Source organism: Marmota monax, unplaced genomic scaffold, assembly GCF_021218885.2.
Source record: "Marmota monax isolate L192 unplaced genomic scaffold, Marmota_monax_Labrador192_F-V1.1 WCK01_AAM20220418_F8-fsc00118, whole genome shotgun sequence".
NCBI lineage: Eukaryota > Metazoa > Chordata > Mammalia > Rodentia > Sciuridae > Marmota > Marmota monax.
In genome coordinates, this window is record NW_026695231.1 from 2,489,096 (window position 1) to 2,516,899 (window position 27,804).

Here is a 27,804-nt window from a genome sequence, read left to right on the forward strand (position 1 = left end):
TTTTCATTTTTTTTCCCCTCATGTGTTCATCCAGAAGGTTTGTTCCTACTTGTCTTAACCAGATACCAAATATTATAAGGAAGTAAAATGTCCATGAAACCATATCTTTAAGTCACTAATTTGATTGTGCAGCACACAATTCAAGCATTAGAGCACTAATTTGGATAATGAACATGGACTTAAAATTCTGTGGTAATTGAATGAGATGGATTGCTTGTTTAAGCATGTCCTTTGAATATCAGAATTTATCATGAAATCTAAAGTACATGAGAATTCTGAAAGATCTGACCTTGAATAATTAGTTCATATCTATGACACTGTGTCCAGAGTGCATAGCGGAATAAGACCTAAGATTTATCAGTGTACAGAGGGACACACAGTGCCTGATAGTTCCCAGGCACTGTGTGTGATTTAGAAAGGCTCAGAATGTGTTTCCATTTCAGAGATAGTAACACATATATCAGTTCCTCATAAGTATAAAAGGTGTTGTTTAAAAGAACCAGCAAAGGAACATCTCCCTGCTCAATGGTTTAAAGCAAAGTACAATAAGGCATTCTCAAAGAACTGCTTGTGTCAAGTCAGGTAAATTCTCAGAAGCTTAATCAGGTCCAAAGGACAGGGACATACTCTTCTCGTTCCTGGTTGGAGTGCTTTCCTTCTATTCTGAGGAAGTGAAGTGAGCCCCGAGAATGCCCCTTAGAGGTTCCTACTGATTTGAGTCTCACTGCTTCCCACTCAATAGACAGAAATTACTTTCTACACCTTCTTTCCACACTTTCCTCCTAGTCTCCAATCATTGCAGTTTAAGACCTTTCCCTCTGGTTGGATTTTTGTATCTGGTGGAAATATTTGTTGGGCCACCTGCTATCTATCTTTGAATCTGCCTGAGAAACAGGCATAACGAATGAACATGGAAATCTAAATCCAGTGATCATACATTGCATTGCCCTTCCTGTCTGAGATCCCCACAAATGACTAGGTTTCTCTTTTCTGTGCAATGGCTTGTGGGTTGCAAATACCAAAGCATACATTTAAAACCTAACACCATAAATTTATCTGTGTTTAATTGAAAGATGTGTCATATTTTTTGAAGGAGTGGCTTATCAAGATACTAAAAAAGCATAGAAAGCCAGAGGCATCAGGATATCTACAATAGCTCATTTTGTGGCAACTGCATGTATAACTAGTGCTCTCTGAAGTGCTGAATTATGACCAAGTTCTAATGCAATGATGATCTGAAAGTTTGTTTAGAAAAGGAGAAATGGGGAAGACAATGATATCATAGGTATCTAAATGTCTTCAAGTATAAAATGTTTGCAAGGAAATAATCTCCATGTAATATTTTTAAGGCAGAATGGGCTGAAGGTAGAAGCTCAATGATGCTTTGGAAACAATTGAACCAGGTCCAATTCCTGGAAATTTGTTACTATCCTGCAAAATTAACTGCCTCACCAGTAGGATAGGAATAATACTCGTTATTATCTAAAATATTTGTTGCAAGGATGACCTGTCAATGCCTTAACACCATCTAGTTCAGAGTGAGCACAGTGTCGATTCATTACTTAACCATATCACTCCCTTTTAAATTTGTACATTGTTGCTGGTTTCCTAATCTGCTCCTAGTCATTTCCCAGCTATATTCATTACACAGATGAATTACCCAACAGTCAGCTTAAGCCTGTGCTTGAAGCAACAGTGGAGCATAGGTACAAATACTTTGAGGAAATGAAGTTAAGATATGCATATTTAAGCACATCTTAATTTTGAATTATACCTGGTGGATGATACAGGGAGAGACAAAATTATCTTTTAAATACATATAGCCCTAGTTGACATGTGATAAAAGTCCCACAAATACAGAGTGACGGGGCTGGAGGTCTGGGCAGAAAGAGCCATCTCTGCAAATAGCACAAATCCTGTGTGAGAGTAGAGGCAGGACCCACAGGGATGACAACAAAAAATACAGCCCCTGCCTCAGTCTGCATTGGTACATTAGTAGTTTTGTGCAGTGAAAGCCATCCTGACCTGATGTTATGTTTCGGCTCTGCCACTGCAGTCCTTGCAGCTCTGATAGTTGATGCCTTCAAAACACATCTGGGCTCTAATCCTTCCTGGTCTGTAACCCTGGGAACTGTGCTTCATCTCACCAAACCTAAAGCTTTCTCCTGGGATGGTTGCAAGGAGTTTTTCAGACTGTAAGTGTGTGGTCATTTAGCAGTCAATCAATAATATTGGCAATGAGGGTGGTGATGATGGGGGTACTGAGGACAGGGTGATAAGGATGAGGGTGAAACTAAAATGATTTAAAGAATAAGACAAAAAGATGGAGAAGAAACCTAAGGAATGCAGAATGGGAAAGTGGAGTGTAAAGGGAAAAAAAATGGAACCATGAGACACAGGTAGGGTTTGAATGCCAGATGGACCTAACGGAAGCTTTGCCTCAACCCTTTTCCCTGGATACCATCTTTCTCTCTTCCCCGTATGACCCCGCCCCCAACCCCCACCACCAACTAGATAAAGGTTTGCCATTTACCTGATCATTGGTCAGCCAAAGTACATACTACTTACTCGGATTTGTGACATTTCCCTTCTTCTCCTTTAGGAGAAATAGAATTGTCTCTTACACTTTTGTCTATTGGTAGCAGGAGCTGTTGTCCTACTCTATACGACTTTGCAGACAGGTCAAAAGCAAAAAAAAATTTTCCTGATTCTTCTTTCCATCACCCATCAATAAGTCCTGTTAATTCTACCTCCAAGACATGCACGAAATTACTTTCTATTTCTATTATCTCACTTTTGCCCACATTTCTGTAATAACCCTTGCTTCCACTTTTACCTCCTTCAATCATTCTCCAAAGACATAATCATCCCTGTCCCCCCATTAAGCCCCTCCAGTGCCTCCCCGTTGTACTATGGGTAAAACCCAAGCCCATTCTCCTTGTTCACACAGCCTTACATAATTGCCCCCATTGATCTTTCCAATTTCATTCTACTTTTCTCCCGCAATCTACCCTCCAGCCACAACTGAAGATATTTGTTTTTCTCCATGTTTCTTGAATTGCCAAGTTGTTTTTCCCCCCCTCTAGGGTACTTTGAATGGTTGTTTCTTTTCTTTCTTATCTTCCTATACCAGGCTCCTTTTTGTCTCTGGTCTTTTCTTGAACAACATTAGCTTAAAATCATTCTGTGAGGGGCTTTGGATCACTAGTCCTTATAAAAGTTACCCAGTTTCTTTGGTCACAGTACCCTCTTTTGTTTCTCTCTCCTGTTTTCTGGTGTGTGTGGGTCTATGAATGTGTGTGCATATCTCCCCATCCTGGAATTTCAACCTGGAAACAGTAGGTTTCTTGCCGCTCTTATTCAGAAAATGTTTCCCCAATGGCAAGAGACATGTCCAGAAGAAAATACTAACTCATGCATATTTCAATGAATGCTGCTGGATTAATGATTCAAGCTCTGGGTACAGAATCCTTGCTAGTACTTGAATTTTTTTCCCACTAGAAAGTCTTCCCACTGCTCCCCTAATTTGGAAATTTAATAAGCAAACTTTGCTAAGTCAACATTAATGAAAACAACATGAAAATCAAAAAATTGAAAATTTCAAAGGAAATAAACACTTTTAAAAAAAGTCAACGTAGGGCTGGGGTTGTGGCTCAATGGTTGACCAGTTGCCTAGCACATGTGAGACACAGGGTTCTGTCCTTGACACCACAAAAAAAAAAAAAAAAAAAAGAATAAAGAAATTATTTCTGTCTACAACTAAAAAAATAAAGTCAATGTAAAAACAGTTCTAAGTCAGTGAAGTTGAGATTAAGATTTTTAGGGAAAGAAAAAAACGTAATTTACATTATGACTTCCAAACCAGAATTGTACAGCAAATCAACAGCTGTCCAAGTCAGAAAGACTGTGGAAAGACAAAGGATTTTCAAAATTTCTGTAACTCTCATTGAGCAATTCAAAACATGAGGTCTGGCTAACCCAGATCACAGAATTTTATTTATGAGCAATCTGTGACGACAAAAAGAAGTAAGAAAAGCCCATATGTTTTAGTCGTAAACAAGAGGAAGATGAATGAGAAAGGAGATGAGGGAAGTAGAAAGTCAGAAATGTATCTCTTTTCTCTTTTGGTCTGCACACCAGGCCCACTGACATGTGTTACCCAAGCCTGGGAATGTGATGGCAGACATCCTCTGGCATCTGCTCCCTTTTAGTGAAGAAAGAGCTATGGTGAGAGGGGGGTGACTAGGGACCCAGCACAGGTGACAGGGCAAATCAGCGTGGTTGGACATTTAGATGTCCTCATTGCAGTAGGACGCCTTCTTCAGTTTCCCTAGGGTATGGGTTCTGAATGACAGCCAGCAGACCTGCAGACTGGGCAGAGACTCCAAGAGTTTGCAGTGTCAGCTAGCAGAGCTGAGAGGAGACTGAGTGAACAGGCAGGGTCTGGGCCACAATTCACAGAGAAGAAAGACTCTAGATATATTGGCCAGAGGGGTGAAGAGTTGGTGCTAGCAGAGCATTCCAGGAGAGACCAGGCTAATGATGTTTCAGGGGTATTAGCTATTGCATAACAAAGTAGTAGGTGCCAAGAGATGATAAGAACTTTTCTCCCATACTCTAGGCACTGTCTTTGAAAGGGTTAAGGGGAGTGTAAAGGTCAGTGCAATAATTCCCAAAGGACTGAGTAACACCTAGGTACTTGGTATACATTACTGGTTCAAATGCATTTTTAAACTTAATCAGACCCATTTTCCTTTGTTAAAAATAAAATTCCATATGCCATATAGAGGTAAGAGCTTTGAGGAAGATCAGAGTAGTTTTAGAAAACATTATGAATCTGCATTTACCTACATTCCTGAGTATACTGTGGTTTACTTTTGCAACCTATTCTGCAATGCTGAACCTAGACTCATTTCTTATTCTGAAGACTTGGATGTGTATTGAATACAAATCACCTTCTATAGAAAACATGAGATTAATAATATTAGCACAGAATCTGAGTTCTTTAGTTCATCAGTCTATGTGTGGTTATATTAAATTTAGGGATATATGATTTTACAACTAGAAAACTATACATATATATAATTTCTAAATAGGTTGTATGTTATTCAAGACATGAATATTAGGAAAATTTTAGCCATCCACTGTATATTAATAAGAACAGATAATTTCAAAAATAGTTTTAATGTGCATATATATAATATGACAATGTATATACATTATGATTTTTTACCACCGTTTTAATGATGGACATAAACTTATCAGAACATTTTTCTGATAGAAATACTTCTATTTATACACAAAACCTTGTGTGTATAACCCAATCCACTAAGAAATACTAAGATACTATCTTTTATGAGAATAAAAGTTTAGTATTCTAGATTTTTCATTACTACTTATTATGACCATTAAATGATACTGTCTTTGTTTATTTTCATGAAATATTTTGAAATTCTTGCTTTCAGCTTTCATGTAGAAAGAATGAAATGTGGAAACCTTTAAATTTTAAAATCAGTTCCAAATGTGAAACTTTCTAGTATTTATATAGCTAATTTTTCCAAAATGAGTTTCAATGTACCTGTAAAAAGTTTCATTCTTTGGCTTTTGTTTTGTCTTTTTTGTTGTTGTTGTTCAGAAAGAAGATCATCACATGTTCCTATATTAAAAAAAAAAAAATTGTGATGTCTACCCAATATGCAAATAGTCTTCTGGATTTAAAAATAATCAATTCACTAGCACTATTGCTTGAAGGCTTCATATAAAAATATTTAAAGAATTAGTTTGGATAACTGAATGGATTTTAAGAAAGGAAATAAATTTTTAATTAATATTCCAAAAGTATTTTTTTCCAAATAAAAGATGACTGTCCTTGGAATTAGTTTTAATAACCGAGAGTAAGCCTGGAATGCTGTGACTCGGGCTGTTTCTGTTGGAACAGACTTTTTAGGATATAGTTAAGGGGTAGGTAGGATAAAAAAGAAATTATTAGTGAATTTCATTTGTCTTATTTTTAAAAGGAAATCATCTTGGCATTGTGGATGTTTTAATTAATCACCGAGTTAAAACTCCAAAAATTATTAATAAATTATAACAGCTTGATGGAATTGTATGCTATAATAATAGCTACTACAATCTTCAACACAATATTATGATTATAATGGTAACACGTTCCCTTTCTGTTCTAACCAATACGTGGCTTTCATTAAGTACCACACAGGCCTCTGACAGAGTTAATTTTCTAAGCCTGTTCAAAAGGCCAGAAATTACTCTCAGGGAATAAAAGCATTATGCTGGAAACCAAAGGCACAGATAAGAGTCTGGGCTTTAATTTAAAGAGAAGAGATGGGTGCTGGCCAGCAAACAAAGACAGCAGGTACTGGTTTGAATAGCTACAACTCTTTTTTCCGCCCCTCAGTTTTTTAGTGTGTAACCACTTTGTAGAGGAAGGCCCAGGGCCCGCCTGTGAGGCAAACCTGATGAATCCGGAGGCTACTCCCTTAGCCATTCTTCAGCTTGGGTATTGACAGGTAGGTGGAACACACTGGGAAAATGACAGTGACATCCGTCTTCCAGAAGGGACCTCTAGGCAAAGGTAGGACAAGTATAGAGTCTATAACTAATTAGACCATATTTTTAAAAATTTGAGAAAAAGAATTTTACTATGAAACCATTAAAGTGGTAGTCATGACAGTTAGATGTGGGATGGGCTAAGTTTATTATATTGCTATTAATGCAATACAATGCTATAATAATAGCAATGCTATTGCTCTTAATATAATATAATAGTTAGGGCATTGTACGCATAAGATTGTGGATTGAAGGCCAGCTTTTGGTGTTTTTTAAAAAAACAGTTTGATCCTTAATTCATCTATTCATTTTTTAAATATTTGTTACTATGTCCATTATATGTTGGGTGCCAGCCAGAAATTTTGAGACTAAGAAGTGAAAGATATAGACCCCAATTTTAAAAAGGGTAAACATATTAGAAACCCAATGAGTACATACAACAGTGGAATAAGAATAAAATAAAAATGAACTTGGAACTAGAAGGAGTCCAGAAAGATTCCTGTGAGAGAAGAAAAGAAGGAAAGTAATGCTCAACTGTGGGAGTAGTTTTGAAGGTCAAGATGCATTTAGGTCAAGGAGCACAAAGAGCTTATGCAAAAGGATTGAAACCTGAGGAAGCATGTCCATTTGGGGAAACAGTGAGTGATAACAAAGCTGGAAACAATGGTTTGTGGTAGGTAGCAAGGTAGAACATATAGCTGGGCATATGTGCAATCTAAAAGCTTTGTATTACTTGCCAAGGGCTTGAATTTTGTCATGAAGGCTGTGGGAAGCTACTGTCACATTCTCAGGGTTGTATTATCATCAGATCTGTGCTCTGATCACAGCAGGGATAAAAAGAGTATCAGAGACAGGGCCATGGACTTGGGAGACTTTGCAGTAATCCAGGTGAAAAATGGTAAAGTCACAGGTCATCTTGCTTGATCAGTCCCCATCCACATCTTCATGCGTGCTTGCATTTTAGATTTGCTACTTAATATATCTGCCTCTTCAGAGAGTAACTGTGCTAATAATTATTCCATTAAATTCTGGGAATGAGGCCTCCATTAAATGTGCATATGTTGTTTGAAAGAAGCATCCATCATCAGGTCACATACTGTGTTAGCCAGTTGTCTCTTACCCAGGATCCTCTGAAAGAGTAGTATGCAGAACAAGCCACTTTTGATTGGGAATAGAACAGAAAAGATAATGCCTTCTTTTCCTTAGTAAGGTGTCACAACGGAGGGTCCTGGGATGCATTAGAATCTAAAAGACCAGATGCCAAATGAACATGGGAAAAAAATGTGAAAGAACAGAGCCAGGTAGAAAATTCTCCCTTCATAATATTTTGAAAGGAAACCCCAAATTAATCGCTGGTTAGATCTGTAGAGGTTAGAGATAGAGGCCAGGCTGTTTTTCTTAAACATTAAGACCATATCTCACTGAGGGTGGTTTTCTATTGTTCAGGTGTCCAGGTGGAAATCTATCTCTGGCAGTTATATTGTTTGTACTTAAATTCCTTTGCAATTTCAGAATTTGATTTCCTCTTCTTGTCAATATTTTCTTGCATAATACTCTCTTTTATTTCTTGTGTTGTTGGAATGTTGCAGCATTTTGGTGAAGTTGTTATATATTTGATGTCTTCTGTCAAACAGATTGTTGTCAGCCCGTGGCTGCCATCTTTTTAAAAAATGTTTCTGAAGTTTGGATTGGGTGTCTTCAGGTACATACACCCATGAACCAGAAATTGCAGAGAAATTCACATGCTCTTTAAATTTCTCCAAGAAATGTTTCATTCATTCTTAGCCTTAGCCAAATTTTCAGAAAAAGAAATGAAAAGCAAAATAAAAATAAATAAATAAACAAAAAAATGAACATAAGTATCAAATTCATGAATTGAGAAATATGAAATGCATTTTTTGAAACAGGCAGGGCCTCAAAACTAAAGATCTATCTTTAATAGAGAGCATCTGGCTACTGACTACAAGTAAATTGTGATTTTTTTAATGTTTTCATTCTATGAGAACTAGGTGCCCAGGAGCCAAATGGTTAAAGGGAATTTGTCTAAGCAAATTATTTTAAATAATTATTCATATGATTAACTAGCCAGTCTCTTTAAGTGACTGATTTTTATAAATCCTAGACATCTTTATTAGGGAGCAAAATATGGACATTTTGTGCCAGTTGTGCACTGAGTTGGTTTGCTATTAACAAGTTATATATTTTTGGAAGAAAAGTTGGGAGGAGTGGAAGGAAGGATATCTCCACTGAAATTTTTTTAAAGAAAGTTCCCACCTCTTTTTCCTTGCCAATGCTCAAAACTGAGTGTGAATTTGGTGGGTGCTGGTCGTTTTTGCTGTGGATCTTTGGCCCAGTGTACACGGGTCAAGCCTCACCTGTCATTTCAGATCCCAGGCTCTACAACCAGGGGTTTTGTAATCAATACAGTCTGATAGTTTGAAAAGGTATAAGAAAGATTCTCCCCCTCCCTTTGCCTTACATTCATGGAATCTTCTTTTGTTTTTATAAGTACAGGCCAAGTAGTAGATTTTAGAAGATAAATATCTTTACTCTGAATTCTACCAGGGAAAGTGTATTATTCAGAGAAAGCTCTGCTTGTTTCAACATGGATAAATCTTGACAACATAAACTTTGAATGAAAAAATCAATATGAAAAGAATTCTTATGATACAATTTATAAATTTGAAAATATATTTTTATTCCTACATACATCTATCAGAAAAATATATTTATACTCACAAGGAAGATGAACTCCAAGTGAGTGCTAATTTGTGGAGAGAGAAAGGGCTGTGCTGAACTGGGACTGTAACTGTATCTCTCCTTCCTTGAAAATGAATTTATCAAGAACAGATCTGGCAAATGTTAATACTTTTAAAAGCCAGGTTTATTCTTATTGCAGTTCTTTTCTGTACTTCGGAAATATTTCCTAATTATAAATTTGTAAATTAAACATAGCATTCTTCAATTCCATCCATTTTGCTGCAAAGGACAGAATTTTATTCTTTTTATGGCTGAATGGTATTCCATGGTGTCTATACATTTCCTTCATCTATTTATTGACAATTAAGCCTCTGAGGCTATTTTGAGCTCATTTTGACAAACATTTGCTGAGAGTCTACCATGTGTTGAACATTGAAGGTACAAGCACGAGCGTGACAAGGTCCCTACCCTAAGCAAGTCACTGTCCAGAGGGAGAGAGGGATGTAACAGATTCCCTCAATGCATTGTTGGCAATCACATTCATATATGCAATGTTTTCTCAAAAGAATGGTTGACTCTGTGATGCCTCTTTCCCAGTAAAATTTAGGAAATTTAAGCCAGACTAATGGCAAAGTAAGAGTCATATTTGTTGAATTAAAAAATAATCTACTTTCCTGTTTTGAATAGTTGCAAACAAAGCATTTGCAATGAGAGGCCATCAAAATACACCTAGCAAATGTTTCCATAGAATCTCTTTGAATAAATGTTTATTATGTGCTTAGTAGATACTCCCTAAAAGGTCCCTTGGTCTTTATGTTTTATTATATTTTTTCCATGGAAATATTGTCTTACCAGCTAGAAAATATACTCTATAGAGATGGCTTTCATGTATGTATAAAACATTATCTGGAGTTTTTGGTATAATCATATACAAACCATAGCAATGATTAAATTTTTATTGAAGGCCTACTATGTGCTATGGAATAGAGTAAAGTTTTTTTTTTTTTTTAATCTCAAACTCAATATTCAGGGCCAGGAACATGAAGAAAGCCACCTGGAGTTCAGAACAACATTGTCAGCAATCTCCTTATACAGTATGTGAAGACTAAAGTGGTGCACATGCCATCCATTATTTCAGGGGGAAAAAAAAGGAAAAACAGGAACAACAAAAGTAAATGAATAAACAAACCAACCAACCAACAAACCAAAAAACACTACCATTAGTTACCAAGAAGGCCAGCAAGGGATTTTGGCATCCTAACAATGCCCTATTGGCTCTCCTTTCTGAGAAAATATCAAAGGAAAACACTAAACAATTTTTTCCAGCTAACTTTCATCCAAAGAAAAACCACCACAAAATGTGGCATTCCACTGTGTTGGGATAGATACAATAGGAAAAAAAATATTGTCTGTTCTATTAATAGCTACACTTGGTGGCTAACAGATTTTCGCCAACAATTGTTAAAAATAGACCAGTAAATATCTGACATCTCAGCTTTAATAATTAAAATAAGCATAATGTGAGACGGGGGTGGTAGGGATAAGAGAGCTCCCTGATAAACCTGCCAACAGGGAACAGGTACAATATGAGTCACAGAAGTAAATACATATTACACCTGTTAGCTTAATGGCACACACCCTTTCTGGGGCCCTTACTGAGTTTATGTTATTTGCATGTACTGTCCTCTTAGCAACCAACAACTTGGGGTTATAAAAGTTTTACTTTAACTAAAAACATGTTTGTGGACAAAAGAAAATTTTTATCTGTGTTTAGAAAATAATATTGATAACAATGAAATGTTAAGAAGGCCTACTATGTGCTGTGAAAATACAGTAAAGTTTTTTTTTTTTTTTTAACCCCAAACTCAATATTCAGGGCCAGGAGCATGAAAAAAGAAAGCCACCTGGAGTTCTTAAAGCAATATAGATTGCTAAGGAACTAGAAATTAACACAATTGAAGGCACATTTTCAGATACCAACAATTCAAAACTTTGGGCTACAGTCAAAGGGAAATCAGCATATGCTTGGTAGAGAAAGTGGGATTGTAGTATCATAGCTTAGAGAACAATAAAGATAGACCCTTATGTCTGTTTTTGGCTGGCTAGTGTAGCCTTGTAAAACTCCTACTGTCTTCCTTCTAACCAAATTGGCACACACCTACTCATCCTTGTAGGGTCTCTCCTAGTGGGGACTACGACTACCCCCACACCAGAGCTTATAAAAAAAGAGTCCTCTTTTTTCTAGAACAAAGGAGCTGGAATTTGATTTCCTCCTTTACAACCTGAATTATCTAATTATGTCCTGAATTGCAGTTGCTCATTTGGTTCCTAACAGTCAGCTTCCAAGTATTTGCTGAGCCAAGCTCCAGAACATAATTGGCCTCTTCATTTTTGTTTTCATTTCTTATCTCAGACCCATCTCCTGCCCTCCTTCCATGGTTCAGTGCTGTCAGTGGTGATGGTGATATTTATAGTCTATTAATGTTTGTTGAGCTCTTGACTATATGTCAGCACTGTCATAAGCACCTTTCAAGTATTAACTCTTTTAGGTCTCATTTACAAGTTAAAATGGATGGGCTGGGGTTGTGGCTCAGTGGTAGAGCACTTCGCTGGGTTTGATCCTCAGCACCACATAAAAATAAATAAATAAAGGTGAAAGAAAAAAGATGCAGTCATTGCCTTTAAGATAAAAAAGTTGATAACATTTTTATTGTTATTTTTACAGATGAGAAAACTAAGATACAGCTAATAATTGGCTGAACCTGAATTGAAATCTAGGTACTTCACTGTTTCACCCATACATGTGCTGACTTTCATGTGAATATATATTAATAGAATTGGTGGGATAATGAAGGGTATGGAGGAAATATCATAATTTCCAATGTACCAACAGTACCTTCATGTGAATTAAATGCTTTTTGATTCTAAATAGCATTGTTACAATTGAATCCTTTGGAGGTCACAAGAACTGATTTTGTGTGTGTTGGAGTAATGGTGGTTATTTTTTTTTATATCACTCAACTAATATTTGAATACCAACTATGTGTGCTAAGAAATCAAAAAGATTTCAGATGAGATGCCTAGTCTAGTAGAGGAAGCCATATATATACAGGAAAAGCACACTAGTATAAAAGATGCCGTGTATGTGTATCAGCACACAATAAGTTATGATCAAGTTTATCAAAAGTAAATAACAGGGAAGATTTTGCAACTATCCTGAATAAATCAATCTCACCAATCATTAATATAATCAAAAATCCTAATTATGTTTCTTTCATCTTCTATTGTATGAAGAACAGGTTCCACAGGAACATGGGATCCCCTAAATTTTCTTGATCATTTCATATTTTTATTTAAATAATGATTACCAGGATTTTGTATTAGTGAAGGTTCTGTGATAGCTTTCTTAATGGTCATTTTGACACTCTGTAAATATATTTGCATAATTGGCTGTTAGTTCTGGAGTAATGTTGACATTTCTTGTGATTCTCCAGGTCTGATAGAGGCTTGTGACAACCCTGAATCAACATCTTGCCCTGGAATATTACCAGATCATGCACAAAATCTCCTAGAGACAGGTTGTGGTAATGATGGCTGAGAATGTCTATATTTTGAGTGGCTGTTTAGGAAAGGTCAGAAGTGCTCTCTGTGTGATCAAGCCTCAAAACACTTCAGATGTGTTTTTCAAACTGATTGCTGAATCAACATAAGAGCATTCCATGGTAACTAACCTGTGTTCATTGGACTGGAGTTGGCTGTCACAGGGCTAGCAATGGGGTCCTTTTGGAAGCCTCGAGTAGCATGGCAGAAGTGAGTAGGTGTTAAGCAGAAGTTTGAGAGAAAAATATAGCTAAGATGATTGCATCAGAAGTAAGAGACACCATCTTATAGGAGAAGAAATTATTGATATTTTCAGAGGAAAGAGATGACCTAGAGAAGTCATGAAGGGACTTACACTTCATGAAAATTGCAGTACAATGCACATTTGGGTACAGAAGTTTGGCTGGGTCGGGGGATTGCTTCATCCATCATGCATTAAACTACCTGGAACTTCAAGGGGAAACAGATACAGTACATTGTTGATTCCATAGATAGCGATGGCTATAGTTTGAATCTGGAATATCCCTCAAAGGCCCCTGTGTTAAAGTCTTGGTCATCAGCCCGGGAGTAGTGAAACCTTTAAGAAGGAGGACTTAGTGACGGGTCTTATGTCATTGAGGTCATGTCCTTAAAGGGTGTTATGGGACTCCGGCCCCTTCCTGTGTCTCTTTTGTAATCTGGCCATGAGGTGAACAGCTTTGCTCTGCCACATGCTCCTGCCGTGATGTGGTACTACAGACCCAAACAACAGGGTCACTAAATAATGGACTGATACCTCCAGAACTGTGGGCCAGAATAAACCTTTTCAGTAACTGCCTTACATTCACATAGTAATCCAGTAGGGAGGGTAAATATCAGTCAAACAGGCAAGCAGAGCTAGAACTAAGGTCAGGGCACGATCAGATCCTATCTTTATCATGAATTTTTGGTATTAGGGTTGATTTTTCAGAATATTATATTAAATATTATTTATTTTGATTATTTTGTTTTTTGACACTCCTTAATTTTTGAACCACAGGGGAGAACCTCGTCAGTGCTAGCCCTGCCTGAATGCAATTAAAATGAGATGTTGGAAGCTGGCTGCAGTGGTGCTTACCTGCAATATTAGTAGCTCCAGAGGCTGAGACAGGAGGATGATAATTTCAAGGCCAGCCTCAGCAATTTACCGAGACCCTAAGCAACTTTGACCCTGTCTCAAGGGAAAGAGAGAGAGAGAGAGAGAGAGAGAGAGAGAGAGAGAGAGAGAATTTTGAACATGTGCTATACAGCCCAGTGAATACAATCATTGCATTTTATTTCAGATATGACCTCACAGGGCATCTGGTGTTATCTTGTCACAGAGGCTCTATCAAGTGGCTTCAAGACCATGTTCAGCTTAAAAATGCATTTATTTATTTATTTTTTTGCCATTGACATTATTCAATTCAAAAATTGATATAATTTTTCCCATTGGAAAATTGGAAAATTTCTTCTAAAACAGTTTGAATATATGATTTCTCTTGAAATCGGAAAATCTATCACACGGAACCTACATTCTCTCTTGGCAGTAAGCTGGCTGGAATATTTTCTTCAACACCTGTACCCACATCATATACATACCTGAGGCCTGATTAACTGCTGCATTTTTTTCAATAATACTTCTTAAAAATAGAATTTGATTCATTTAATGAACACTGGATTTTGTACCTTTTGTGTGTAAGATACTGGCCTGACGAATAAGATGACAGGGTCCATTTCCTCTTGGAATTCATTCTAGTCTTATAGACAATTATTGGTTGAATTGTATTCTCCTGTAATATATTTTAAGTTCAAGTCCTAATCTTAGTACTTCAGAATGTGACCCTTTTAGGAAGTGGGGTTTTACAGAGATAAGTTGAGTTTTTTTTTTTTTTCTTAAGATGGACCCTAATTCAATAGGACTGGAATCATTTAAATAGAGGGAAATTTGGACAGAGAGACCACTCAGAGAGAAAGTGACATGAGAAGACAGCCAGGCCAGCAGAGTGATGCATCTACAAACCCAGGAACATCAGGGATTGCCAGCAAACTCCAGAAACCAGAAGAATCAAGGAAGGATTTGCCCTAAAAATTGTAAGAGAAAGCGAGAAAGCCAGTCCCTACTCTCATTTGATTTCCAACTTCTGGCCTCCAAACCTGGACCTACATTTCTGTTGTTTTTAGCCAGCGAGGCTTTTGTTAACGTCATTGCAACGTTCCCAGGAAACGAAGACAGGCAGTTACTGAATAACATCTTGAGTGAGTACCTAGGTGTTACAGCTGATGGGGTCATGAAGGGTAGCTAGGGGGTGCCGCAGGAGTGTGCTGGGGCATCAGGACTGACCTCATCTGGAGCTGGCAAGGGTGCGGTTTTCTGAAGAAGGTGTGTTTTTTTTCTGAGGTCTGAAAGATGGTTAGAAGTTGTATGCAGGCAATGAAGGAGACAGGCATGGTCCAAGCTGGAAGAGCTGGTATGTGCAAAGGCTCTAGAGGAACAATGCGGGGAGTAGGATACATTGAAGAAACTGGAATTCAAACAATTGCTGAACCACAGAGAGAAAAGGGCGGCCTGGCGAGATGGGCCCTAGGTGGCAGGGGTGTATTGACTTATTTAACTATGTTATTTTGAAAAAGTCACTTAGCATCTCTGGACATAATAGCAGTGTTTAGTTTTAACAGTTCTTAATGAGAATTAAATGCAATAGTAATGAAGTGGTTTAAATGAATGCCTGGCTCAGTAATTCCTCGATAGATATTACCTAATGTTGTAATTCCTGCTCTTCTTATTGACCAAGCAAGGATATTAGGGGCCTTGGGTTGTCAATGACATTGTAAGGTCTTTCTTGAAGGAAATAGGAAACCAGAAGTGCATGATTTTAAGATATCTTTTATTTTATTTATTTATTTTTATGTGGTGCTGAGGATCGAACCCAGAACATCTTCTGAATTTGTTCTAATAGAGTTTCATGTCTCAGGGTCTCATGCATGTGAGGCAAGCTATCTATCACTGAGCCACCACACCAGCCTCATGCATGATTTTATTTAGGGATTCAATACAACTTAATTTTTTTTTTAAGTTCCATGTGGCTGCAGTGTGGTAAGTGGATTGGAGATCAGTGAAGGGGCCAGGGGCAAAAGCCCCCAGGAAGAGATGGTCCATGAGGCAAAAGTGATGGTGGCAGTTCTGCCTTGGTCACTTTGTAGGGTTTGGGAAAATCCCATGACCACCTTCATGTATTTTAGAATTCAATAAAAATCCATTTTCTTCTCTATTTTAGAGTTTTCTTATAGAACAAATACATCCTGGGGTGATACATGAATTTTTCAATCTCAGTTCTTCCATAAATTCAGCAAGTAGCCTTAGGCAAGCCTTATGTGCTCATTCAATCATAGACACACAAAGGGATAAGGGGAAAGTAGATTCTGTATGTACGGTGAAGTCAACATCTTTGATTACTGAACACATTAAAAAATGTCTTTAGGAGATTCCAAATACTCACATTCTCTGTTTGCTTCTTTATTGCCTTTAAGCGGTGTGACTTCATTTTAGAAGGGAAATTGGATTGATTTGTTCTTCACAAAGCCACAGTCAGTACTGTCAGAATCTGCGGTCTCAGGTGAAGGCAGGATGCTGTACTGGGCAATGTTCACATCAAATACAAGTTTCAAATAAAGGATCCGATGTGCCAAAAATTCATTAGGTAATGAAAGCCCTCAAGAAACATTGAAAATGCTCTAGTTCTCTCTGGATTTATGGTTGATTTAAAAATGCAGCACATTTGATATAATTGGCTTGCTTAACATAGACAAATTTAAAAAATTATCTAATGAATTCAAAGTCAGTGGAGGATTGACCTATGATATCAGAGGTAGAAAATACTGACATCTGGATATGTACCAGCCTAATGTCCATTTCCTGGTGATAGTTTGTTATGCTACTCATGTTTGACAGGTGTAAGGATATTGTCCCTGAATTCTTTGTGTATCAGATGAATGAGAACGTTTTCTGAATTTATTCTAACAGAGTATCCTGTTATAAGGGTTCATTCCCTTCATAATGCTCTTATTCCCTATCAGGGAAAACTGAATATTAATATTAGCTTTTTTACTAGTTAATAACTATTGTGTATACATTAATTAAAACACTGGTCTTTCTATGTGGAACACAGGTGCTTTGACTTACATGAATTTTCAACACTAAAATGAGATAATATTGGACTAAGTACTCCAATTATTAAAAAAAAATATTTCAATTAAAAACTTACCTAAGTATGTTTGTGTATTTTTGTTTCAAAGTAAGTAAGTACACAAAGCTACTATATAAGATAATTCTGAGTATTGTATATCTTAGGGCTACATTTCTTTTTATAAATGAACCAGCCAGTTTTGATGAATTTCGCAATTCTGGTAAAATGACATCTGATCCTTCCTTCACGGTGAAACACTTGAATCTGAAACTCTCTCGGTAATCCAGTGATGTTTTGCTGAATAGATAAGAACATAGTTTCACTAGTGTCATTCTTTCCTAAGTATATTAGCTCCATTGTGATAAGAGTTGGTGATTTTTACTGCTCTAAGTCCCAAATGTTGTAAAAATATCTGATACATTGTAAATGTTTAATTAAACTCCAGTTGAATTAGTGAATAAATATATTTGTTATACCATCAATGACATATGACATGTAAGTGACGTTGGAAATGGAAAGGTTTTTGAATGTCTCACTTCATGGTTGAGAGTGGATGTTGATATGTGCCATTGCCTGCCATGATTTGCCAACTCTGTTGCCATCTAGACATCACCATTGTTGAAACTGTTTCATTGGCTGTAAGCTATTGAGCAGAGTGAGCCTGGATCCTACCTCTTGTCTAATGGTTCTCAAGGTGTGGTCCCTGGATTAGTAGCACCAGCATCATCTCGGGATTTATTATTCATACCACTTTTCAAGCCCCACCCTAGACATAATATTCAGAAACACTGGGGGTGGGCTCAGCAATTTGTGTTCTAACCACCATCCAGATATTTTTGATGCCTGTTCAAGTTTGAGAACTTCTGCTGTATTCATACTTCTTTGGGCATCTACCTCATAATTCCTTTTTCCATTTCTAACAATGATTTCCGACTTACCTTCTGATTGGCACATTCTAATTTAGAAGATATTAATTCTTTAAAATGAACAAATTTTGATCTTTGATGAATTGCTGTTTTATATTAATTTACATAGCTTGGCTCTGACATTTTATAAGATTGCTTAGAATTTGACTCTTAGAGGCTACATTAATTATCTATTGCTGCATAAAAAGTAACACCCAAACTCAGCAGCTGAAAACAAGAAACATTTATGATCTTAAAGTTTTGAGGCTTATGAATCTGCACTTTATTTGGGTGACGCTGGCTGAAGGTCTCTCAAGAGATTCTACCAAAGGTATTGAGTGGGGCAATAGACATTTCAAGGCTTGACTGAGGAAGGATCTGCTTTGAAGTTCAGGAAGACTTCAGGAGATCTCCTCCCAGGCTTATTCATGCAGGGCATTCCACAGGGTTATCTTTCAATAAGGCAACCATATTCGAGCCAGGAGAGGGCTAAAAGAGAGCACACAAAAGGGAAGCCACAGTCTTTTTATATCCTAATCTTGGAAGGTGCATTCTTTATGCCAAATTCTATTTATTAGAATTAAGTCAATATAATTATTTCCAGTATATATCAACTGCAAATTGGTAGAATCACTATGGAAAGCAGTACATGGATATTCCTCAGAAAACTTGGAATGGAACCACCATTTGACACAGTTATCCCACTCTTAGGTTTATACTCAAAGGACTTAAAATCAGCATACTCCAGTGATGCAGCCACATCAATGTTAATAGCTAAACTCTGGAACCAATCTAGGTGCCCTTCAACACATGAATGGATAAAGAAAATGTGGTTTATATACACAATGAAATATTGCTCAGCCTTAAAGAAGATGGAATTGGCCAGTAAATGGATGGAACTAGAGAATGTTATGCTAAGTGAAATAAGCCAATACCAAAGAACCAAAGGCCGAATATTTTCTCTGATATGCAGATGTTAATTCACAATAAGGGTGGAGGAGAATAGAGGTACTTTGGATTAGGCAGAGGGGAGTGAAGGGAGGGTAGGGGGTATGAGGGTGGGAATGATAGGAGAATGAATTGGACATTATTACCCTATGTGCATATATGATTACATGACCTGTGTAACTCTATATCATGTACAGCCAGAAGAATGAGAAGTATACTCCATTTTTGTATAATGTGTCAAAATGCATTCTACTGTCATGTGTAAGTAATCAGAACAAATTTAAAAATTTAAAAAGAATTAAGTCAGTATATATAGTCCAAATGCAAGGAGAGGGGATAGCACAAGAGCATGAATGTTAGTTGGCAGGAATCAATGACTCGTTGAGACTCAAATTTAAAGACCTTCACAAAACTAAATTATTTTCATTTCCTCTTCTTCCTTGCATTGCAGTATTTGAATTAGGGCTCTTGATTTCAAGTGTCAGAAATCTCAACCCAAACTGGCTTATATAAAAATAAAATGTGTGTATCTCAAGGTGTGGCATGATATAGGTGTCTGATTAGATGCTGTCACCTGCACTTGGTGATCTTGTTTTGATTTGCTCTGTGCTGGCTCCATTCTCAAGTGTCTTCTCCTTTCCTGTTCAAATGGAAGCCTCTAAGACATTCAGATCATTCATATTCAAAGTCATTGGATGAGAACAGAAGTCTCCAATGGTGGGTGGCACAAGTCCCTTTGGCTGAGTAGGTCACAGGCCCATACTTGAACCAGTCAAGAGGCTGGGGAATCATGACTGTATTGGCTGAAACCTAGCATGCATACTCTACCTACAATCAGGGATGAGTCTCACAAGAAAACCAACGGCCATGAAAGCAGAAGGTAGGTGCTTGGAAGAGGCCATGTCATACAGGCATCTCACCAAAGTGCTACCAATATTGTCCTCTTTGACTGAGTTTGCAGTCGAGTAGAACTTCTAAGAAAATGACCCCTCTCCATCATGCCCACTCCCCATGCCCCACGGATCACAAAGTCCTACTGATCTCCTTCCAACTCTGTGTCTTTGATACCACCACCCAAATCACCATGATTCTCTCATCTAGACCTGAGTAATAATGTCTAAATTCATATGCTTACACTTTTTGTTCCCCTATATTTTTGTTTCCCTTCTTTCTGTTCTCCATATAGCAAGCAGAAGAATTCTTAAAAAAAAATGTCTGATGAGATTTCTTGGTGATGAATATTCATCAATATCCCATTCATTAAAATCCAGAAGCTGTAAGACCAGGTCTCTCCCTATGTCTCTGGCTTGATCACTGTCCACCAGCAATCCTTGCTTTCTGAGCTCTCCAGATTCTCCCAGCTGCTTTGTGCTACAGTCTTTTTACAGGCTTGTTGTTGAGAAGCCTCTTTGCATACATTATGCTTCTTATGCTTAATGCTCAACAGTATGTGCATTTTCAGGGACCAACTTCAGTGTCACTTCTTTAGACAGGTTTTCTCTGAATTTCTAATACCAAGTACTCTCATAGTACCTGGTAACTTTTTAGGTCACTTAATCAGAATTTGAATTTTATACTTGTCCAGTACCTACTCTATCTAGGTCACACAGTTTCTGAAGGCAATGCCCTTACTTTAACCATAGTTCTCCTGCATGCAGTAGTCACTCAGTAAATATTTTTTGGATGGAGGTGATTTATTCTTCCTTTTCTTTTATCTGTGCGATGATGTTACCTAGAAGATGACATGAATTGCAAAATTCATTACAGAATTGGAATTTCTTGGTGGTCTTACTTGTTCAGGAACTCTCTGATTTATGGGGTTATGACAGGCAAAGGAGAGAATAAAAATCCTTTGGGAATCAATAATATTGAATACATAAATGCTGCCATAGATCAGATATTGACTGTTTCCCAAAAGCCTGTGCATAAAAGATTTGTTCCTCAGGGTGGCAGTATTTGGAAGTGCTGTGCACTTTTAAGAGGTGAGGGTCTTTGGGTAACTCCTTAGATCATTGGAAGTGTGTCCTCCCTCCCAGAGAAAAGACACTGTGAAATCCTGGCACATCCCATTGTTCTTGTTTTCTTCCTGGCTCACGATATAAGCAGTATCTCTGTCACATGCTCCCTCCATGATGTGTTACCCTTCCTAGAGGCCTGAAGAATGGGGCCACATGATTTTGGATGAACCCCCAGAATTACAAACCAAAATAAAACTTTCCTCTTCATAAGTTAATTTTCCCTAACATTTCAGTGTAGTAATATGAAACTGAAAAATACATGATTGCCTCACTATGATCTTTGCAATAGCCTTTGTGAATTCAGTGAGTTATCCTTATTTAATAGGGTAGGAATCAGATGGTCAGAAAGATAAAGTGACTTCCTCTAATGCACATGGTTCAGAAGTGGTGGAGATAGGTCACCCATAGAAATCTTTGACTCCAAAATCCCAGATATGTATGGGAATATGAAAAAAAAGTGGTATACTTATTTTTTACTTTTATTTTTTTCATTATGGCATTTTGAATAGGCCAAGGTCAAAAAGCAAAATAAACATAAAAATGAGTTTTTCTTGATCTCACAGTACTTAATTGGATCTGAAAGCACTAGAATAAGGGCAGTATAGACTTTGGGGAGCTAAAGCTCTTTATTATATATTTCAGATTTTCTTATCTATTAAAATGAAGTCAAGGGATATTCAGTAATCCTGCAACATGGAAGAAATAGAATCCATCTACCCTTTCTATTGAACTTTTGATGGGATTTGTATGCATTGCAGGCATAAATTTAAACAAGATAATCCATCCCACTTCCCTGTTGCTCCAGTTTCAGTGATAGACAAAGTAGTCTACTTCCTTTTTTCCTCTTAATTCAACACTGTAAGAATGTATTGGCACAAGAGGGATCTTAAATGAGCAGGAGTACTGAAGGATGGGGACTTTATGGGGTTGCAATGGAAAGCAGACTGGAGTCAGTGTGATTGGTTGGTTTCTTGGTTTTTCAAATTATTTTTGAGGCTGCACCTTTGCTTTCTGGCTTGTTGGAGTGATTCCTGCTGTTACAGTTTGGAGTCTCCCTCCCCTTCCCTTGTTCTTCCCTTCCCTTCTTTTCCATGTAAACCTCTCATTCACACCCACCCCCACTTCAAGCATCCTACATGCATGTGATGCATGAAGGAAGACAACTCTTACATATGAAGTCATAGGGAAAGTGAAAACTCAGCAGTTGAGATTGGGGGTGAGACCTACATGCTGTGAGTATGGAAAAATGGAAGCACTATACAGACCTACATAAATAACAAGCAGGCATCTTTAAACTGTTCATCAAGCTCCCACTGTAGTAAATGGTAGACCATTGACAAGGGATCAAAGTGTGTGTGTGTGTGTGTGTGTGTGTGTGTTATCCTGGTTCCAAATCTTGGAGGAAGACCAGATGAATGATAATGTCAGCTTTTTACTAGTGATCATACTTTCATTTGGATGTTTACTGTACACTTATTTAGCATCAGTCACTAGTTATATAGATCATAATGAACAGAGAATTGTGGTTTATGAACTTACAATCTAGTTTAACAAAGCACAACACGCTGTGACAGTGCAAAGATAGAAGTACAAGTTGAGGCAGGAAGATGGCAAGTTCAAAGCCAGCTCTGCAACTTAGTGAGGCCCTAAGCCACTGAACAAGACTATCTCAACATGAAAAGATAAAAAATAAAAAGAGGATATGGCTCAGAGGTTCAGTGCCTCTGGGTTCAATCCCTGGTACCAAAACAAAACCAAAAAAAGGGTGAATTGGGAAATAGCTGGTAAGACACCTCATTTTCCAGGGTTCTTGGACAACTTCTGATAGCATGGAGAATCTGAAGGATAATAATACTGGAGATGGTTAATTTTATGTCAGTTTGGCTAGGCTCTAATACCCAGTCATTTAGTCAAACTCTAATGAAGATGTAAGTGTTGCTGTGAAGATATTTTGCAGATGTAGCTAATATTTACAACCAGTTGATTTTAAGGAAAGAGGATTAGTCTAGATAATGCAGGTGGGCCTCACTTAGGAGTAAAAGGTAGACTTTCTAGAAAAGTGGAAATTCTGCTCTAGTCAGAAGCATCCACTCTTGCCTGAGTTTCCTTCCAGTCTGCCAGAACTGCCCTACAGATTTGAGAGTGACCTGCCAGCATCCATAATCATGTGAAGCAATTCTTTAAAGTAAATCTTTTATCATGCGTGTATATGTGTTGGGGCGGGGGAGAGAAGGGGGATGAGAATGAACACATTTCCTGTTTCTCTTGGGCAAATACCTTAGTCATGTAAGGTGTGAGGTATGTGTGTGGTGGGGGAAAGTGCAAGGCAAGGTGATGATATCTAGAAAGGGCTGGAATGAAAAGCTAGATCATGAAGCACATTATATGTGACCTAGAGACTTTGGAAGGGTTTTAAGTTTCTGGGAGTGGAAAGATTAGATTCACATTTTAGAAAGGACTTGTGTTACTATGGAGAGCAGAAGTTTAGAAAACTTGCTTCAATTCCAACAGGATGGATAATATATATTTTAATAGGGAAGAAGGTGCTGAATCTAGTCTAGAATCTAAAATAATAACATAGTGTTTTTATTATTGATGGTGGGACAGTCTTGCAAAAGAGTCATACGCTTCTTTTTGTAGTCACGTCTATACCTTTCACTAGGAAGTTCTCCTTGTTAATTGGGAAAATAATCCAAACTGGCTGAGCAGCAGTTATGGAAGATGAACTCATACATAGCAGTGGGGTGGGAGGATGGAGGTCAGCAGGGGATTCCTGCAGCGAAAGTGGGAAGAGAAAGTTTACAAACGGATTGAAGTTCCACAACATCCTGTGTGTTGTGAGAGGATTCGCCTATTAAATCCCTGTTGCCACAAGTTCCCTGAGCTGCCTTCTTCGTGTCTGGGCGTGGTTTGTACCTGTCAAACTGGCACCTGAAGGGGTAAGGGGACTGGGAACTTGGAGTTCCAGCTGAGGTCGGAGGTTTCCCACTCCGAGGCTCCCAAGGACAGCCTTTAGCAACCTGTGTCCAGGGCAAAGGGTGTTCTTTTTTTCCCCTCTGCACCTCTAGATGTCTTCACCCTGACTCCGGTTGTAGTCCCTGTCATTTCTGGCCTGGGACATTCTGCCAAACTGCGCTCCAGGCTCATCTCAATCACCCTTGGAGGTGTAGTGGGGATTGCTGGTGACGAGTTAATACCTTTTCCCAGGTGCAGATAGTAAGAGGGTAGGACTTCAAACCTCCCCGACTCCAGGGCGCCAATGAAGGGCATATCCCTATACCACCCTGGCCAGGTGAGGGAGAGCACGAAGATGAGGAAGATGCCCACCTGCAAAGGTCTGGGTATCCGCGCTCCAGAGCTTAGGTCCCACATGCCGCGCCCGACCTGGAAGAAGACGGAATGGAACTCTGGGGCATATGAATGCCAGACAGAGAGAATGAGGAGATGGTGTGTGTGTGTGTGTGTGTGTGTGTATTTTTGGGGGGGGGGGTGGCGTTTAATAGTGGAACGGGCTGACACGGGGAGAGGCAGCAGGTGAGCCAAGGGGCTGTGCCCCAGGCGGGGAGGCGGGCTGAGCCAGGCTCTGGAAGGGAGCACCAGTAAGGGCGACGCGGGCGAGGATTGGGCCAGAAGGGGGTGCGGAGAGGCGAGCTCAGGCGGTGAGACAGCGAGGGAGGTGGAGGCGAGGGGGAGGGAGTTCTGAAAGGAGGGAAAGGAGCCGGCGAGGGGCGAAGAAGCCAGCCGGGAAGGGCGAGCGGCGAGGGCGGCGAGCCACGGGCGCCAAGACCGTGCCACACCCCCACCGCGGGGCACGGAGGGTTTTGCCCGGGGAGACACAAAGACATGCGAAGAGGGGCTGAGCGAGGCTCGCGCACAAAGACGCCGGGGCGCACGGCCACTTGGGCTGCACCGACCGCCCCCGCGCTGCGCCGCGCGGAGGCCGGGCCAGCGCGGAGCCCTGGGCTGAGCGCGCCGCGGCGGCGGCTGCTGGCCGGCGCGGGACCCGGGTCGCCCGCGCTCTCTGGGTGACCCGGGCCCGGCCGCAGGCACGCGCGGGGGCGGCTGAGCCCGAACCCAACTTGGCCTCAGCCTCGCCCTCTGCCCAGCCCGCCGGTGTCCCCTCCTTCCCGCGATTTCGTTTCTTCTCACGCTCCCCCCACACCCCCTCCCGCGTCCAGCCCGGCTCTCCCCACCTTGTAAAACAAAGCCGGGGAAAATGCCTGCCCATGCAGCTCGGAGCGCGCAGCAGCCCGTCTCTGAATAAGAAGTGAGTACAATGGCGTGTTTGTAAAAAAGCTTCAAGTCCGTCTTTTTCAAAAAACATTTTGAATGCTGCATGCCTCATGCTTCCCAGCGCCTCGCGGGAGAGACCTGGTTATAGAGCAGGAGGTGAGACCCCCGGGTACGCTCCCCGCCACCCCCCAGCCTCGCGCTTTCCGGCCCAGCCAGCCCTGAGAGGGCTGCAGATGTCCCCTCGCAGCAAGCGGACGTTTCGGATCTTCGTTTTCCGTCCAAAGTGTTGGATCATTATCTGGATTTGGAGGCAAACCCATTCCCGGATCTTCTCCTGGCGGCTTCTGCCCCCCAACTCCCCCCCACTCCCGCTGGCGCCTGGGGTCTTTGCATCTGCCTTGGGTATGGGTTTGGAACACGTTGGGAGAGTTTCTGATGGAGGAGGAGGGTCAACCCTTGAGAGTAGCCGACAGGCAGGTTGCATGGTGACCCTCGTCACACTTGTTGCCCATTGCATGGTGGGACACGCAGTGGTGCTGAAAAAAAGGCTCATTTCTCCTGCTGGTTGGTGGTCATTTGCGACGCGAACGAAGACATATCAGCGTGAGGAAGGGAGACCAGGAAGAACAGGAGAGTGTGCTATGCTGGGGGTGGGGGTAGTAATGGAACTGAGAGTGTGTGGAAGGGTCAGCTCTTCTTCAAAAGGGGTGTATGGAAACCCAGAGATTTCCCATATTAGATCCAGAGAAAAGGCTGATATAAAGTATCAGCCTATATCAACCATATATATATCTCACACCAGTTTCTGTCCATTCTGTCTGCCAAGTGTGCATTATATATATTCTGCTAATTAAAAAAATTAAAAAAAATAAAACAGGAGCTTAAAAAGATTAAACTCCTTCAGAAACACACTGGCACACACACAATATATATATATATATGTTTTTAAAATCTATCCTCTTTTCCTCAAAACATATAATAACAATGTCTTAGTGGGATTTTGGGTTGAGATTTGATAGCCTCAAGGTAAACAGTCCTGGTGTTTTCCAATTCTACAGGCTAGCAAACCAGTGATGTGAAAAATCAGAAAGGCAAGAGCACAGAGATGTGGGGAGGAGCGGCTTGGAAAGCTTGGAGATAATGTGGAGCTTCTGTGTAATTTTCTATTATTTTTATTCCAAAATTGGCTAAATTTTAGATTATGACTTTTTTTTTTTTTCTCTCAGACTTACTAAGCAGCTAGGGGAAGGTGCTGCTGAGACTGCAGACAACAGTGAATTTAGCTATTATGAGCATTCTATTAGAAAATGTGTGTGTGTGTGTGTGTGTGTGTGTCTGTTTTAAATCAAAACATTAAACACATGCCCAGTACTAATTTTAAATATAAAGGTGTCTCCTAGCTTGTGGTTTTTCAGAACAGGTGGATGTATCAGGAGAGAAACCTGTACATACTTGTGTGAAAAAGGTTGAACTCTTGCTCTGATGAGCTCTATGCAAGTGGAATCTCCACTTGGATCCAGGGCTAGGGTGTCCTCAATCACAGCTCTGATTTCATCTCTCCAATGTCAAAACTATTCTGAGCTTTCCTGGTTGGGGAGCCTGTATCATCTGCCATCATTTTGCAATACTACTTAGGTCTAGGGCTTCAAACAGCTTTGTTTGGAAAGCTTCTTTTTGATGGGCAACTGAAGATGTATTTTATGAACTCACATTATGGTAGCCTACATTTAACTCACAATGTTAGGTAGGAGAGCAGAGTAGGGAGCTGTTTTACAATTGACACTCTTTATGAGCATCTTATCCTCAGGTGGCTGTAGGATATTTGTGTGCATTTCCATGAGATTTCTTGTATAGTTACCTAGAAGTGTGTTTTAGATTAAGTAATCATTTAATAAAACCTACATTATATACATGACAACGGTATTACTTATAACAACGTTAGACTTTAAATTGACTATTCTATTTGAGTTGGTATTTTGTTTTTAAGTTCCATATATTTTAGCCATTCTGTTAACCCTTTTTAGTTCAATGATGCTTTTCTAAGCAAATGTTCTGTAATGGATGGCTTATTTTTCCCTTAGCAAGTGGAAGTCTAGCAGCTCTTGTATTTTCTAAAAAGAAATCCATTAATGATATTTTTGAACAGTTGAGATAAATAATAAATGAATTTAGAGTCACCTCAGCGTATACGGGAATTTGTAAGAGAGCATGTAAACACGCTCTAATGGAGCAATTAGTTTTGTACAGAGCATGTAGGGACTCAGGTGTGAGCAAAGGTTTAAATTCCTCTTATCTTGAAGTTACTCACTGTAGAAATTGAAGGAACTTGTCTTTTCTTCTCTCTACCTAACATTGTGCCATAAGGGTCAGCAATAACATTTATTTTTTAAACATGTCAGAAAATAAATAGTGATGTTTCACACTGTGTCCATTTTGGAAATTGGGTGAAACAAACAAACAAATAAATAAATAAATTGGACTGAGTGGTTTACTCATACCTGTTTTATGAGAAAATCAAGATCGATTTCTTTTTAGCAACACTGTTTTGATTGTAAATAATTTTTAATGCAATTACAATACAATTCCTTATTATAATAAAATTTATAACAAAAATAAGGTGTTCTTTATATCCATCATTTGCACTATGAA

At 39.1% G+C, this 27,804-nt stretch overlaps 1 protein-coding gene across 3 annotated transcripts in view; it reads left to right on the plus strand.

Annotated features, from left to right (window-relative positions):
- Kcnk2 (potassium two pore domain channel subfamily K member 2) overlaps window positions 1-27,804 on the plus strand; it is a 193,705-nt gene that overhangs the window by 37,320 nt on the left and 128,581 nt on the right. Inside the window, exon 1 of one of the 3 annotated variants that reach the window (XM_046438494.1) lies at window positions 24,913-25,189. The exons of 1 other annotated variant lie outside the window; for it this stretch is intronic. In XM_046438494.1, coding sequence (XP_046294450.1) covers window position 25,189 — 1 coding nt within the window. In that variant the 5' untranslated portion in view covers window positions 24,913-25,188. Of the gene's footprint in view, window positions 1-24,912; window positions 25,312-27,804 lie in introns of those variants that run through there. One more of the 3 variants, XM_046438492.2, reaches the window with a different exon arrangement.